Source organism: Pempheris klunzingeri, chromosome 2, assembly GCF_042242105.1.
Source record: "Pempheris klunzingeri isolate RE-2024b chromosome 2, fPemKlu1.hap1, whole genome shotgun sequence".
NCBI lineage: Eukaryota > Metazoa > Chordata > Actinopteri > Acropomatiformes > Pempheridae > Pempheris > Pempheris klunzingeri.
Window position 1 is genome coordinate 13,230,223 of NC_092013.1, and position 17,065 is coordinate 13,247,287.

At 38.7% G+C, this 17,065-nt stretch overlaps 1 protein-coding gene across 1 annotated transcript; it reads left to right on the forward strand.

Annotated features, from left to right (window-relative positions):
• The first annotated feature begins 7,382 nt into the window (after nt 1–7,382).
• LOC139208079 (protein FAM3C) lies at nt 7,383–10,046 on the forward strand. Its single transcript, XM_070837642.1, has 9 exons — nt 7,383–7,968; nt 8,053–8,151; nt 8,232–8,273; nt 8,393–8,516; nt 8,606–8,664; nt 9,045–9,095; nt 9,199–9,283; nt 9,373–9,499; nt 9,644–10,046. Exons 1-9 carry the CDS (start codon nt 7,956–7,958, stop codon nt 9,746–9,748), a joined length of 705 nt encoding a protein of 234 aa, XP_070693743.1. The 5' UTR covers nt 7,383–7,955; the 3' UTR covers nt 9,749–10,046.
• Nucleotides 10,047–17,065: the final 7,019 nt, after the last annotated feature.

The following is a 17,065-nucleotide window of genomic DNA, read 5'->3' on the forward strand; positions in this document are numbered from 1 at the left end:
GACAGAGGATGAATGGCGTCAGGATTTTTTTTTAGGCCGTGCTCATTGATCAGTAATGAATACTCCATTCGCAAAAATCCCTTCCGTGTGGCTGCTTTTGTTTTTGAGAGACTAACAGGAGCTTTGTGGCTCCATAAGAAGTGTCATGTTAGCGTGTAAAGGAGTGGAACTCAATAAATCAGCGTCACGCTTTTTGCAAGAAGTTGAGTTGTTGCCCATTTAGTAGCGCATCTGATGGTAGAGAGTCTTTTCAGAAGTCTTGGCTATCAAATTCAGCCTTTTGAAAGAACATCCTGGAGCTTCTTTTTACCAAGAAGATTTCTGAAGTTTAAATTCAGCCTCGATGACAGTACAGATTATTACAGTTCAGCTCATAATTTCTGTTAAAAAAAAGTCATTGAAAATACGTAGATGTGTGTATATGTTGTTTGAATTAAATTTTAATTGAAATGACCGCCAGTTTCGTGTGTGGATTTTATTTGAAGTGTCCTGGTAAAGCTAGTTGGGCAGAATTGTATTTTCTCCTTTGATTAACTGTTTTAAAAGTGATTCAGAAAAAGAAGAGGATTGATTTTGAATTGGTTTAAAATGCTGAATATTCCATAGTACAGTATAACCATTGTTGTAACACCTGTACTCTGAGACAAGCCTGTAACTAGGATTTTTTCATGGCCCGTAAGTGTAACCAGCAGTAACAACAGACGGGGAGCTCGTGGGGTTGGCAGGTCTTTTCATCAGTCTTGCCAAAACAGTGATCACACCTGATGGGCGGTTGATACAAGACTGATTCATCATTTTCAGCCTGAGATGAATTTTTGCTTCACAATGACAAGAAAAAATCAAACAAAGAGGTAAATTAACATTGTGATTCCCAGTAGTTTTAATCAAACGAAACCTCAGCCGGATCAGTGACGAACCATCCAGTTGGTCTGGCCGTCATACTGAGCGCAGGTCAGAGAGCCATCTCTTCATCAAATACCGATACGTGGTGAGTGTACACGATTACATTTCATCAGAGAAATCTTCATAATTTGTGTACGAACAATTTAAACATAGATTATGTGCAGTATTTTACAAACAATAGCTCAAACAACAAATACTGTGTCCCATAATGCATTATTCCCAATAACAGAAGGCTAATGATGCACCAGAACACTGGACACAGAAATCAACAATTTAGACACAAAATTTAACATTTGAATATACTTAAGACTCCATAACATGTGTGTTCACAGTCTTCTCTTTTAAACTTGGCATTAATGCTTTATCTTTTGATGTTTGAGTGATTGGTGAAATGATGGTTTTTGTCCAGGAAGCTCTGCCAAAGGAATCATTCTGTGAAGTGGACTTTTTCTGAAAAACAGTCTGGGTTTCATCAGCAAGGTGGTAATATGCTTCCACTCTTTCTATATTTCAAAAATGTATTTCGTGCAGCAGAAACGTTGAGCCTGAATACTAGATTTGTCTTATTAAGCCACATGACACAGCCAAAGGTCACATGATGTTTCCTGAAATGGGGGCGTGGAAATTATCCTCGTCAAAACAGGTGAGAGCAACCAGGAAGTAAACAACCATGGCGTCTCAACTATAGCAGTGACAACCTGACAGAAGGCACCTGTATTTAGTCATTTTAAATTTCCCCAGCAATGTTTGGGCTTGATTCCAGTTAATTAGACAATAATGCAAGAAGCTTTATTCTTTCACAATGAAAGCAGGTTAACCAGGTTTCAAAGTTAATAAGGATGTCAGCACAACAGGTAGGCCTGAATATGTAAACACATTTCACAGTTAGATCCCTGAAATTCTGCTGAAACAGTCAGCGGTTTGCAGACTTAATCCTAAATATACAATCATCATTATTATTCTTATTGCGCCAGAGTTACTTGTTATTAAAGTCGCTGACACAAGCCCACAGATTCTGCGTCTTTTATATTAAATGTAAGCCGATTAAACTTATTGACATATGTAGAGATAGAAAGATGGAGTCGTTATTTACTTCTTGGAAGAATCACATGCAGACATCATGGAGGCCAAATGGGATTATTAAGATTAATGCGCACTGCAGTAAAAGCATCACATTTACTTAAGACGAGGAAACAGCAACAAGTTTTTTTTTGGCACTACGTACAGCCTACGTAATGTTAGGCTGTGTCGCCTTTTCATTGCTCGGTAAATCACAATTTAACAAATCTGTCTGGGATCACTCATGTTGCCAAATTCACTTCTAGAGTCATAAAACTAAGAACAAAGTGGAAAGTCGTATAAATTCACAAAGAAGCACTGCAGCCTGATGATAATAATAATAATAATAATGATAGATGTAGCTTTAAAAGCCATGATATCATAGGGTAATAACACACACACACACACACACACACTTGGGCTGATTTTGATGTGGCATTTTTATTAAACATTCAGAAATGGACAGTTACGTTTCTTATATGTTTTCAAATACTAGACAAGTTACTTAATCTAAGACAAAACAGTGGGAATATGTCGCAAGTGCGGTGATAAGCCCTGTGTCAGTAGAGTCATATCTCATCACAGTTTCTTTATTTCATATCTGACACTTGTGTGATCAGTTGTTCCTGTTGGATTTTTACCTTTTGACTGCACTCCATGTGACTCAGACTGAATTATCACTACAAAGGCTGATGTTCTCACAGTCTACTGCCAACGTCACCAATGATCTTATGCACAGCTCTGACGTTAAAGATACAGGCCGGTGATCACCGACCCGGTGTGGCTGATCATTTCTTGTCAGTTTTTCCTGTTTGCCGGTGATTCACCCTCCTGCTGTTGAGTGTTTGGATCGTTCACCGGAGTTATCCATAACACACCGCTGTTCAGCTGTCATATCTCCTGCCCGCATTTCCTTTTTATCTGAGCTTCACATCATGAATTAAGCTGTTAGGTTTATGGGCTATTTAACTACCCCACTGTTAGATCTTATTGGATTCATTTGTCTTTTTAGGCCGGGTTAAGGCTTCACCCTGGGATTATTGCATCTGTGATCTTCGTCTCTGTGGCAGCAGTCATTGCTGCTGTATTGATCATCCGGAAATACTGCTTCCCAGTCAAGTAAGCAAACTTTTTTTAACTAGCCTTAATGAGATTATTTTAAATTCTTAGTGCAGTAAAAGCACATCACCCAAGCCTGTCACATTACTTTATATCAGCGAGGTGACATACAGATACTCGCTGCTGAGGCGGATGGAGGATCAGGGTTCAGCTGTGGCAGAGGAGGATGGCAACAGGGGGCCCTGCACAGCGGGAGAGGAGTCAGACGAGGTCAGTGCATCCCAGCTTCCCTGATTGTAGCTTTCTCTGTCATCCATCCCACAGTATATGTTGACACTACTGCAACCTCCTTATCACATCACATGTCATTTGTAACTTCCGTTTTTTTTTTCCCCTTGTGACAGGATCTTCTGGAATAAATCTCACACTGGGATGCTGCTGGACTGACTTAAAAAAAAAAGGGCTCATAGTGGGTGAATTGTGTGTTTTAGGGTTCCAAAGAATCACTGTTTTCATTATTGATCCATCTTTTGTTTATTATTTTTTGATTAGTCGATTAATCTTTTGATGGACACTACATAAGAAAACGGTAAAAGAGAAGAATAGCCGTCACAGTTTCATACAGCACATGTAACATCAGATGTAGTGTTTTGTTCAAACAACAGTCCAAAACCCCCAAATTTTACATTTAGCACAAGGAAAGCTGACAAATTCTCACATTTCAGAAGCTGGAAACATTAAATGTTTAGTACTTTTACTACTTTACTTTTCCTTTAACAAAATATTTGCTCGATGTATTTAATAGATGAGTTACAGCTGCAGAGTGCTTCATGTTGAATTCTTATCAGAGTCTTATTTCTTTGTGCTTAATGTGAATTATTGAGCTTGGTCTGTATTATCACCGACACTCATGGACTAGCCAGATCCTTTTAAAGCAACATTTCTCCAATTTTAAACATCAAGGTCTTACACAGGCTGTGAAAACACTCGTAGAATTTCTTCTGCAGCTGTGGAGGAGCCTCTTAAGAACAGTTTGCAGTTTGAGTGAGAGTTACTTGCTAAAATCTCTAAAGAGTCTTCTTACTGTCCAATTGTCCAGCTGTTGAAACCCTCATGTGAGGAGAGAGGAGTTGATAACGATGTTTATGTGCTGTGCGCACAGCAATTACCTAAAAGAAAAAAGTGCAGTGGTAAGTAATGTGGGACTTGCTTTACCCTGGTTTTCACATCTCAGCCTACATTTAAGCTGCTCCCTGACCTGCAGGCACCACTCAGAGCTCAGGAAATACTGAAAACTCCCCTGCATGTTTTTCTGGTGAAAAAACTAACATTTTATCTTCATTTTTCACTTTCTCCTAGAAAGATGCTACAATTGAATCCAATATTAGATATAGCACATAAAGAAAGGGCTCTTTTCAATGAAGCTGCGCATACAGTATTTATCCATCGTGAAGTGTCAACACAAATAAATGTGAAGTTTTTCTTTAAGTAGGGAGTATTAAAGTATTACAGTATTAAAAATACAGCAAATTGCTCTGCATTTCTACTTTCTGTTATTAGATTACCATTCATTTGGAAAGCGTCTTACGACAAATGTCATAATCATTTGATGTTTTGTAGACTGATCTAAATGCCCAAAATGCTGGAAGGCACATTCAGATAAGTTTTTCTTGAAGATTATTGACTTTTTCAGCCACTTCTGAAACTATACCTGCACCCTTGATCAAATGACTTATGGTTATGTGAAAAGGCGGCTAGTACTGCTGATCCCACTGAAAATCAACACTCCACTGTTCAGTATTTCCACGTCTTCATCGGTCATATAAAGTGCTTTGTCAGTAAATTTGAGAAAAATAATGCTTGATCGATTCTGGCAAGATATATTACTCAGAATACAGTTAAAAATACAATCAACATTTTAATAATCACACATTAATATATAGATGAAGAGATTAAAAAGAAACCTGCGGAAACAAATAAAGTAGCTCTCAGGTGCTTATCAGAAACAAGACAATTTCCTAGAATGTTTAGCAAAGCTTTTTAATGGGCCATTATTTCAGTGGTTTTAAATGCAATCAGTTTGCAGTCGTTCCACTTTAAGACTGAACGCCTTTTCATTCATTCGGTATCAGTCTGAATATGTTGTGTTTGTTATGTTAGAAAACACATTAACGTTATCCAGCGGTTACGGAGCATCACATGGAGATTTGACATTTCAGACAGTTTCAAACACCTTAATTGACTTGCAGCTAAAAATAGTCACAGAGTGCCACTTTGAGCCAGTTGGCCAGCTCACTTTGAAATATATTTCCCTTTTCATGCTAACATTAACCCACTTAAAGTAAATTTGCTGTAGAGTTCAGAGTCCACTGACTCTTTAATGGACTTCTAGGCTGAGTGATGTTGCATGATCTCTTTTGACAGCTACATTTGCCACAACCCCCCACCCCAGCAACTCAGGAGTGGACATTATAATGTGAACATCAGTGTCACTGGGTGTCCTCAGCCCCCTCTATGACTTTTATGAGTTTTATGGGTTTGAAGTTAAAGTATTATTGCAAATTTTGCAAACATGTACCGACAGGATTTGCTCTGCAGTCACTGATGATGGTGTGAGTGATGTTAATGATGACCACTGCATGTCACTTACATTTCCGCTGTGCATTTGATAAATATGGATGTTGGTTATTAAATGTATTCATGTGGACCGGCTGATGTGTTTGCCACCTGCTTGCATTGTCCTTGTTCTGCTCAACTCATGACCTGCATAATTCACTCTTTCTGTCTCTTATGTGACGAGCATGCTTTATTTGAGAGGAAATGATTTATTGTTCGTACTGCTCACTTCCTACAGTTGACGATTTAAAACTAGGTGTGTTTTCCATTATTCCTGCTGAGGCACGCAGGCATATTGTTTACCACAAAGAAACAAGACAGGGATATTTTATTCCTTCTGTGGTATCCAGTGCTTTGATTCCCTGAATGCATAATGATGCCTCTCATCAGTAAAAGTAGTACGCATGGACCCTCTGCTGGTTCTCTTCAGTACTACACCATGTTAGGAAGACCCTATGGGTTAAGGCGTTACAGTATAAACGCCTGCCGTTATAATGTAAATCTGTCATATTTAACATTAACAGCCTTTAATTTAGTCAATTTCAAACACACAGTGTTATATGACATTATTTTAACAAACTAGGCCAGTCTTTTTCAGAGGCCACAGAGACAAATGACCTTTGGTAAAGCTTCCCCATCAGCTCAGACACAAAAAATATAGCAAATACTGCACCATGATTCCCATCTAATGTGTCTTTTAATGCATGAAAATTGAAAAATGATAAGTGTTTTTATGTGACAGACAGGAAAGTAACTGATGGCATATGAATCTGCTTTTAATACTTAAAATGTTTCAGGTTGTTTTATGCATACGCCGCGCATATTCTTAAACAGGGTTGCATTTATTCGACTTCATGTGTTATGAAATGAGTGACTAATTAAGAGAAAAGCCAGAGTAAACATGGAGAAATGAGTCCAGATGCTTCCATTCAGGGCACGAGGGATCACTGAATGGTTGGTTGAGTATGAAAATGAATCGTACATTATATTATTGCCATTGTAGTCACTAGATCATAACCCAACTGAACACCTACAGGAAATGTTGGTCATCTGGAGGTGTTGATCATGAAGAATTAATGCCAAGGAGCACTGAAGCCGTTCTTGAAGCTCATGGCAGCTTAATGAGACTTTTTTTTTTTGCCGGTTTGTCTGGTAATTTGTCAGCCATCTGTGTTTGTGTGGTTAATTTGTCAAAATGTGGCAACGCAGAAGCTTTTATTACTTAATCAGCTACTCAGCTGCTTCTTGATGGATAAAATATGATAATGACCTTCTTATGATCTGGCCACAGTAACTTTAAATATCATAATATCAGTTCATCACTGCCTGCAGGGGAATGTGAATCCGTTTGGACCCATCCAGGAAGATGAAAGCTTTGACTCAGCAACTGTTCAGGGATCAGCAGGGCAGATGCTTACTGACATGAGGGGCTGACCTCTGCTTCAAGGGATTATCATGCCTTTCACCATTTAAACGTCAGTAATGAATAATTCCTGTGCAAACAGTACTTTTTCCACTTCCTCTTTGCCAGCTTTTTTTTTTTACAAACTTTAAAATGCTTTTTTGTACATACATCATCTGATCCTGTTGCATTTTTAGTCTCCTGTCTGATTTTATGTTTCTGCCTTTTTTCAAGTTATTTTATTTGCTTTGAGGTTTTGAGTAAAAGCATTTCACTATTTTTCTCCTATAGTTTTTTATGTATATATATATATATACACACCACCAGTTTTATGCAAATAAATCCACACATAAAATGGAATTCAATAAAGATGGCATACAAACAGAAACCCTCTGATAAACACCACAGGGATTCTTTATACACCCTTTTTCTTATTTACTCAGCCAATTTGAAATGTGAAGCTAGTGGCCTTTTTACTCCTCTTTGTGTCATTCCTTTTCCAGGTCTCAGGTGTTTGTTTGCACATCAGCGAAGCACAATCTGCTGCTTGCAAGCCGCATTGTTCACTATCTGCACTATCTGTTACTGGTGGACTCCTTCTCATATTTGACATTGTAAAAGAGAGAAACCTGATCATCTGGTTCACAGTGGGTGTGTGTGTGTGTGTGTGTGTATATATATATAAAATGCCACATCCTGGTCTTTTATGTAGCACAAGGAGGAGGAGGAGGGCTGACATGTTTTTTTGCATATGCAAACGCCTCTCCCACAAGGCCTGGTTGTAGGAATTATCAGGGACCGTGTTCACAGATGAAATGACAGCGAAGCTCTGCCGTATCTAAAAGATTTCTGGTTGACAGGGAATACTTGAAGTGCATTTCAAAGGCGTTTCCATTTAGAGATAGAAATTGCAGATATGAGGTACCGAGGTGAGATTTTACTTTATTTAAAGAACAGATAATTTTGGTTATATCATGTGAATCTTCATCTATCTGCTCTTTGTTTGTTGACAGCTTTTTTGCACCTTGCTGCTGTAATTGTTGTCCTCCTAATAGCATGGGGAATCTCCATCAATTCATTTGATGTACAGGAGAAAGCGAGAAGTGCTCTTGGTGAGTTTAATACATCTTTATTCCTGAGCTATCTCTTATTGTCCAGTATTATTCACACTGTGTCCATTCTTCTATCTTAGGTTTAAACACCATGGATCAAAACAAGCATAAATTCAAAGCAGGTAAATTATGTTACATAAGAACCCAATTTTTCTCCAGCACTGCACGACTTTCACACTAACTGCATGTGTTTGACCGTCTTCCTGCAACATCAGAAGTTCTCTTCTACCCTCATTTTCAGCCACAACAGCACCTGAGCCAAAGTGCAGCCTGTCCAGAGTCTGCCCACTTGACCATTTTGCTTTACACATCACGAGTGGAGCAGCTAATGTTGTCGGACCAAAGATCTGTTTTGATGGTAAAACGTATGTGTTAAATATGGCAGTATCTAGATTAACCGATGATTAAAATAGTCGCTCTGCAGTGAAACACAATCTTATTGATATCTCTACAGCATTATGAGTCATGTGTTGAATAATGCGGGACCAGGACTGAACATCGTGGTGGTAAATGGTGAGCAAAACACTCAGATATGTATTAGTGCACTGTATTTGTTAAGTGACTATGATACACACACAGTAAATCATTTAAACTGGTTCCTCTCTTATAAAGATTGATTTCTGTCAATTTCTATCAATCAGAGGCCTCTCAATTAGCTGTTCTGGAGATTTCACTCATATTACATGATCTTCTCAGCAATTTGTCAATAAGTTAAGTGTCCATCAGATGGGGAATAGTCCTAACATCTACAGTCATACAGTTCCATGACAATTGGGTAAAAATCATGTGATCCGATCAAAAGCCCCTCAACTGCCACTATATGGACATTTAGATGAGTTTATTTCTTTTCTTTTCTTTTTTCTTTGCTCACTTGTTTTTTTTTTTTATCTCAGGTGAAACTGGCGTTGTGGAAAAATTTGGATATCTTAATATGAAAGATGGAAGTAAGAGTTTTTTTTTTTTAACCTCTTAATCCTGTTTCGTTTTCAAATTTAAACCTTAAAATTGTGTTTCTTTTTGCTTTTTTTTTTAATGCTTTAACAAAAGACACAAAGGACATCCTGGCATACCTGAAGGAGATAAAACCTGGAATGATTGTTTTGGTGGCCTCATTTGATGATGTGACAAAAAAGTAAGTCTAAATCTCCACAAATCTAAATCTAACCAGCTAAAGCGAGTTCACATCACACAGTCTGACCCTTTTCTTCTGCTTTGTGGCAGAATGACAGATGAAATGAGGGAGGCATTTGTTGGAATGGGAAGCACTTTGATCAAGTCTGTAAAAGCCAGAGACAGCTGGGTGTTCGCTGGAAGAGCGGGGACCGAGAGCAAAAGCCTGTTTGAGAAGGTTAGTGAACCTGTTCACTGTTCATCTGCTCTATTTATGTCAGAAAATAACAGCTATTTTAAAATGCGCTAAAAGTGAGAAAAAAAAAAAAAGCACAATAAGTGATGGCAGAACAAATGTCTTGTTCCCCTGTTCACCTGTCAGCACGCTGTTAGTGAAAAGAAAACCAACATTTATGAAGGATGGCCGGAGGTGGTGGAGGTGGGTGGCTGCTTCCCGCGGACCCCAACGGATGGACGTAACCTTTAAAGGACCTTTGTGATGAAAAGGAGAATAAGTCAGGAAATTCTTTTTTTTAATGGCCTTCAAGACTTCTCTGTAAAAATGATGCCACTCCAAACAGTTTGACTCTTTCTGAACCTCACAAACTAACTTATTGGTCTTGATATTTACTTACTGACTCATATATTTATACTTGATTTATGTCTTTGTGTTACTCTTCCTGGAGTTTCCTTGAGTCTGTCTAAGGATAGAGGGTGTCGCATTTTGTACAGATTGTTAAGCCCTCTCAGGCAAGTTTGTCATTTGTCATTCTGGATGATATAAAATAAAATACAATAAACACTTGATTAGTGTACTTTAATATCAATGCTGTTTTCTTCTTCTGGAATTAATGTGTCTTCTGATTCCTTGAAGTGGAGGATCATTTATCATCTACTGTAACTGCCCATGAAGGTTTTGATGCTCTCTTTTATCTCATATATTACTCACGTTTTTCTTTACTTTTCACAGAAGCACTTTCCTTTCCTTCTCACATCACTTCTCATTATTTCAGTTCATACCTGCTGCGCACTCACCGATGGAAGAAGCGCTCAAAACATTTACTCATTAAAAAGCAGCAATACAGCAATGCAAAAACATTCAATTACAAGTAAAACCACTGCATTCAATATCCTACTGTGTAATCGGCTTTTTACTGTTGTTATATACAGTTTAGTGGTCGACCCATTCTCAAAGCTCACAAGATAAATGTGAAGGGTCTTAAGATGAATAATGTGAGAGGGAAAAAGATAACATTTTGGATTCATATTTAGGACCTTTTCAGCAAAGCTTTGCCTTTTTTTTTTTTTTAGCAAAATACTAGATAATTCGGCTTCTGGGCCTTGAGGGTAAAATGTCTGGTTTGGTGAAACTGGAAGTTAACATCTGAGAGCCCCAAATAGACACTGCTTTTTTTTTTTTTTTTTTACTAATCTTAATCTGAAAAGTTCCTTAAATTTCTACTTAAACGCAGTAAACTTACTTAGTTACTTTCCTCCACTACTGTACACTAAATATTCTTCCAGGGCTTCTCTTCAACTTGGCTGCCGTTTCCCTGGGAGCATCATCATCATCATTAGTCCAAAGACAGAACAGTCTCTCCTCTCTCTGGCATTATTGGCTGCTGGAGTGTAGAGAGTGAGAGGGAGAGAGAGACAGAGAGAGTGAGGGAGAGAGAGACAGAGAGAGGGAGAGAGAGGGAGAGGGAGAGAGAGAGTGACCTCACATTATTATTGAAACTTTGAGCCCAGGCAGAAGGTGTCTGTGAAGAAACCAAATCTGGACTCATACTGCGGACATGAGAGTCACACATGCAGAAGAGGGTAAGGTTGTTGTTTTATTTTTTCTTCTTATTCTTCATTTACATTGGTCTTTCTCGCATGTATTATTATTTAAGTCGCACTATGAGAATCCAACAGAAGCATCCGTGAGGCAAAAACACTTCCTTGGCATGTACCGTGTGTTTGAGAAGATTAAAAGACTGAACGAACCCAACGTTACAGTATGTTCTGGTCTCATAATGAATAACACATACAGTATTAATTGTGTACTCCTTATCACTTTGATGCTTCTTTGTGGAAGGTTTGTCTGTTATTGTTGCCGCTTCCTTTTATTTCCTACATAAGACAGTGAGTGCTTGAACAAAGCACAGGTCTTTATCCCCTAACAAAAAACCCTTACCAACACTGGAGAAGTGGGCCTTGGAGAGTGTTTACCCGGTCATGTCCTATTAATTCTTCTCCACACAGTATCCACTGTCTGGGATTTAGCCAAACAGCATGTCTTATCCCTCATCAACCAAACAGCAGCCAGCAGCAGCAGCAGCAGCAGCATTCATTAAAATGCTTCATTTAGACTGCACTTTTTCCTCATCCTGACAATTTACTGTCAGCTCATTCAAACGTATTTAACTTGAGTATCGGATGCTGGTTTTTGAACACATAAAGCAATGTAAGTTTATGTGTGCAGGCTGGTTCTGAGCACTTCTACGTGAAAAACATTCATCAAATATTTCACAACCGAGAAAAACAGAGAGGAGCGCTTTATTCAGGGGAATAATTCTTGTCCGTTCCGCTCAAACGCCAGCATGTGAGTAACTCAGTGGGAGTCAAACCGTGCCCTGTTTGATTCTGTCATTAATGAGGAAGCAGCCGTCCACCTCACCAGAGAGGGCACTCGCTTCACTGGACATGTGGAACTACAGCTGACACTTCACTCGTCTGTCAGCATCATAATACGGCTTTGTGTTGCTCGCGCTCTCGCTGACATTTGCATGAAAATATGTTGACATGACTGGGAGGTTTGGAGTGTGATGCATCACGCTACTTTTTCCTGCATTTAAAAAAAAAAAAAAATTACACACCATATCTTAGGAATATTTTGATAAAGACATGTTTGTATATTGACTTTTTCTGTTGACAGAGAGAAATCCAACATTTTCCAGGTAGAAACGAAACACACCTGATCATGTCTGGTGAGAAATCTAAAAATATCCACTGGGATGTTGTTGATTTTGTGCACCATCTTGTCTTATCACCTGTACTGTTTTCAGTACGCTTTCAACAACAACAAGGAGCACTACGCACACCACATACAGTATTACAGTAGATCTGATATGACAGCAGATGAAGATATATCTCAAATGTCATCATAAGGGGGTGTTTGCCTCTTTTGCTCTGTTTGTACGACTTGGGCATCAAACTGTGAAGAGGTGGTGGGGACACACGTGGATCTCTGTTATACAGCACAGCTGGTCACTGCAGTCTTTGCTGCAGAAGCATTTTTATTGATTCTAAGTGTCATCACAGAGTAAAAGGGTGAGCCAGGATTTGTTAAGTCAATGAACTGTTGTAGCTGTCGATAAATCATTTGCCTAATGAAATGCTGCTAGTGGCGCTTTGGGACTTGGCTGCTGTTCAGCCAAAGTTATAAAAGCTTATTATATGAGCAGATGGAGTTTGGCTAGTTAGCTCTGACTTCAGTCTCACTTCCTTTTTTTCCTCTTACTCCCTTTCTTTCTGTACTCAGTCAGTCAGTCAGTCAGTCTCTTTCTTTCTTTCTTACAGCATATCAAACACATCAAGCAGCCTGGATCGTAGCTGAAACAGCTTAGCATCATTACAAATTTTATTTGATTACCTTTTTTTTTCTCTCTCTAATTAACTCCAGTAAAATTATTTACTTTTGCAAATTAATGGAGCAAAATACTGATAAACTGAGCAGATTTTTTCATGAATGAGCGCCCCAATGAATTAATTATATGGTAAGATAGGATGTTATTTACTCTATGGACGTCCTTGGTGAAATCAGACTTTTGCATGCAGCTATACTTGCAGCTCTCTTCATGTTTTCCTAAATAGTTTTTAATAATTCTTGATCTCTTGTTAACTGGACCACTAACAGCTGCTAAATGTTTCTAATGCTGAAATCCAGCTGATGTGGTGAATGTTTCACTTGTAAGTATGATGAACATGCAAGAAAAAGTTGCACATAAAAATGATCTCAGTAGGAAAATATATGCTGCATGTTGATATGGTTTTCTTCTTAGCCTCAGTAGTGCAGACAAACCAAAGTGAACAGCAAGACAGACTCTCAGAGCTTCAGGCTCCTCCACTACAGAATGAGGAGGAGAGCACTAATCTCCTCAGACCCCAAAAACCTCTCAATCCCATAACGGCCTCAAAGTGCCACCAGGAGCTCCACAAAGAACTGAAGATGGCCCACAAGAGGTTGAAGAGACACAGTCACATGCACTCACTTCAGTTTCATTCTTTATATAAATCATAATGTCCTTCTATGTTTCTGTCAGGAGAGTGTAGCGAAAAGGAAGAACACTGAACTCCAGAAGGCTTTAGAGAAGAGGAGGTGGGAACAAAGGGTGAAGGCCAGCCGGAACCGGGAAGAAAGAAGAACAGATCACCACTTCATCTGGAACTGTTGAAAAGACACCAGGAACAGGCTTGAATCTTTTTCACATTTTCATAAGTCTTGTGACATCTGACTAAATAACCATTGCAGTGGTTGACATTACATCAAATGATCTATTGTGAGAGCATAAATTATTGTATCATATAAAGATGCTCTGTATTTCCCCACAGAGGATTGACACTGGTGGTCTGGGGCCAAGTGGAGCATTGAGCTGTTCTGCAGTCAGCCAGTAGAGGGCAGCGTGGACTAGGTTTAATCTGGGCTCTTACAAGAAAGCTATTGACCTGTTAGACCTCTGAGTGTTGAGATATAAAATCTAAAAGACAGCACATAAAGACAAAGAACGATTCTGCTCATCAAAATGATTATATTATATGTATCATCATTACTACTACAACCTATGGATTATGTGGGTCTTTTAGGCCTTTGATTTTAGGGAGTTAGCTCTAAACCCAGTCATCCACATGGTATTTTGTGAAAATGTTGCTTGTAAACCTTGGCCACACATATAAACCTCAAATTTTTGTGTGTTTTATTTTCCCCACAGCTAGAGAGAGACAAAGGACAACAAGGAGAGAGGCCGGAGTTCCTCCGAAGAGCCTGAGGCCGCAGGAGAGAGAGAGAAATGTGACAGTTGTGATTTGTGATCATGTGTGTATGTTTCCTGTTGTTAGTCAGCACAATGGACTGTTGAGAGACGAGAGACTGGCCTTCACTGATGGACCTCGGGTGCCTTTTGTTAAAAATCCTGTACAGTGAACAAATAATATCTCCCATTTAGATAATGTGAAGTAAGACGTTAGGCAGCAAATCGTCCCAGTGATTAACTGACCAAAGGAGCAAGAGGTAGAAAGGAAAAACCTGTTTTTCTGTTGTGATCAATATCTAAATAGGTTTAAAGATAAACTGGTGATTCTACTTGAATAACAACATTAAATCTCTATGGCTGAATTGCACTGCTGGATCGTTATGTGGACAGTGCAGAAAACTGGATGTGTTATATATACAGTAGCTGATGTGTCTGTAATGTGTCTCACTGCTGTTTCCATTATACATTTTTTGGCTTTTTAGTTGTCCCTGAATATGTCATTGTTATATAGATCAGTTCTGTGATGTTGGGAATCATAGCGTCATCAATATACTGGTCAAAAATAAGGGTTGTTTGACCGATAGGATGATTGTTTCAAAGATACAAAGATCCAGCGCACATCTAAAGATGAAGTTACTGTATAATGACAGAACACACAATGCATAGACAAGGAAGTTTTATTTCATTTCCTGCAATCATATCTCTGTGGGTACAAATCATTGTATTTTCTTATGTCTTGTTCAATAACCCATGATGCATTGCATCCATACATTTGTAGCTCAAAACAGCTTTTACAAAAAAGGATATACAATATATACTTATATTTATATATATAATATACATGTGTTTCTTTATGCATTTAGATGTGTTTGTAATGGGTAAAATAAGCTTCTTTAAAAAAAAAAAAAAACAGCCAAGTGGAAACATATCCCAGGTAAGGTTCAACATAAGGTCATTACCAAACAAATAACAGCCAGGTTATCAAAGTCATCAACACTGGCTATCGTACAGTTAACATGAAGCCCTTCACACACAGTTTGCATATTTTCCACGATTACAGTCATGTAAATCCAGAGTGATTGCCTTATTTTACTGTACTATGGACCTGAAAGTATCGATGACAGATCAAGAGAACTAGTTTTATGTGGGCAACACATTTTTTATGGATTGGTTGGCTATCTCTACAGCTAACAAATAATACGGCATTATCTCAAGACATGCCTTAAATTAATAACAGTATGGTATGATTAATTTTCAGAATTAAAGCATTTTCAGCCGGGAATTTGTCGCATTTTTCTTCTTCTTACATAAAATATCTTGCCAAAACATTGCCGTCCTTCATCTGAGTCGTATATTAATACGATATCTGAATCTACAGTAAAACATCCCCACTTCACTGTATGGCTTTAGTACTGCAGCTCATCACTCAGGAGGACAAATGTCGAGCTTGCACAATGGAGGCAACTCCCATAGCGGACAGATGATGTTTCCAGCCCCATGAAATTTCTTTTTTTTTTTCATCTTTTGTACAGTGGCTGACACCTGTGTAAAATTAGGATATGTGTTTTTTTTTTTCTGCTTGCGCCTGGGTATCAGACATGTATAAATAGTTTAAGAGATTCTAAGCAACAGCACGGAAACAGAAAAATATTTGTAGTTGTAAATAAACATAGTACAGGAGAAATGTCACTCAGGTAGAGACTTGACCATCAGAGTCAATGCAAATGATAAAGTCCACTGTGCTGTGTTGTACTTTGTCAACAACATTACTTCTGGTGTTACTCACTTCACATTATATAGCTCAAAATTACAGTATTACATCATTTTTCAATACAACAGAGTAATAATAATCATGTGTGTTTATACTAATTGATCATCATTCATGTAAACATATTTAACCAGGTCATGCAAACAGTAGACCAAAACTTCTTCCACTAGAGGTGCACAGCACAGAGCAGGCGGAGCGCCCAGACTGAGATCCCTCTGCCTCAGAATAAGAGCCAGAGACTGACAGCAGGTAGGTATTTAGACGCTTGTCAAGTACAGAGCGGGGGGGATGAGCGTGATATGAATATGATGGTTTTCTTCCCACGCACGGTGGATTGTCAACATAATTGCGCCTTCAAAATAACTCCTCCTAACATGATGAGGGCGGAGGGTAAGAATCTTGTGATTTACAGACTTTCAGGGATCTCAGTTTGAGCCTCTGATAACAGAACAGCCATAAAACAAAACAAAAAAAGTCTCCTTTTGATATTCATACATTTCGATGTTTTCCCCAACAGAAGCATGCAGACACTCCAGGTCAGAACCGCTCTTCACAAACCCAGTCTGAGCCAGAATATATAGAGTCCATAACCCCCAGAATCACCATTCAAAAAGGCTTTAAACAAAAGGAGTAAATACTCATAAAAGGACAGAAACACTTAATATGAGAGAAACGACAGAGTGGTCAAACAGAACAAATGGGCAGGTGGAATCGGCAGTGAAGATGTGCCTTGAGATTAACTCGGCTAAACAGCTACTTAGTCAGTGACTGGGCTAAGTAACATTGATGGGTAAAGAGTATATAGACATGCAGGAGTAGCTTTCCATACTGTCTCCCTCTAGAAAGCGTTCCCCTTTTCTTTGTGCCCTGTCTGGCCAGATTTTTGGAGAAAGCTGCCTGTGATGCAGAGAGTGTGAGTCAGATGGATGTAGACAGACCGTAATTGTAGTTAGAGGTAGATGTGACGGATAATGTGAGAACGAAAATGATGGAGACGACTGCCTTTAGGCTCCAGAGGCTT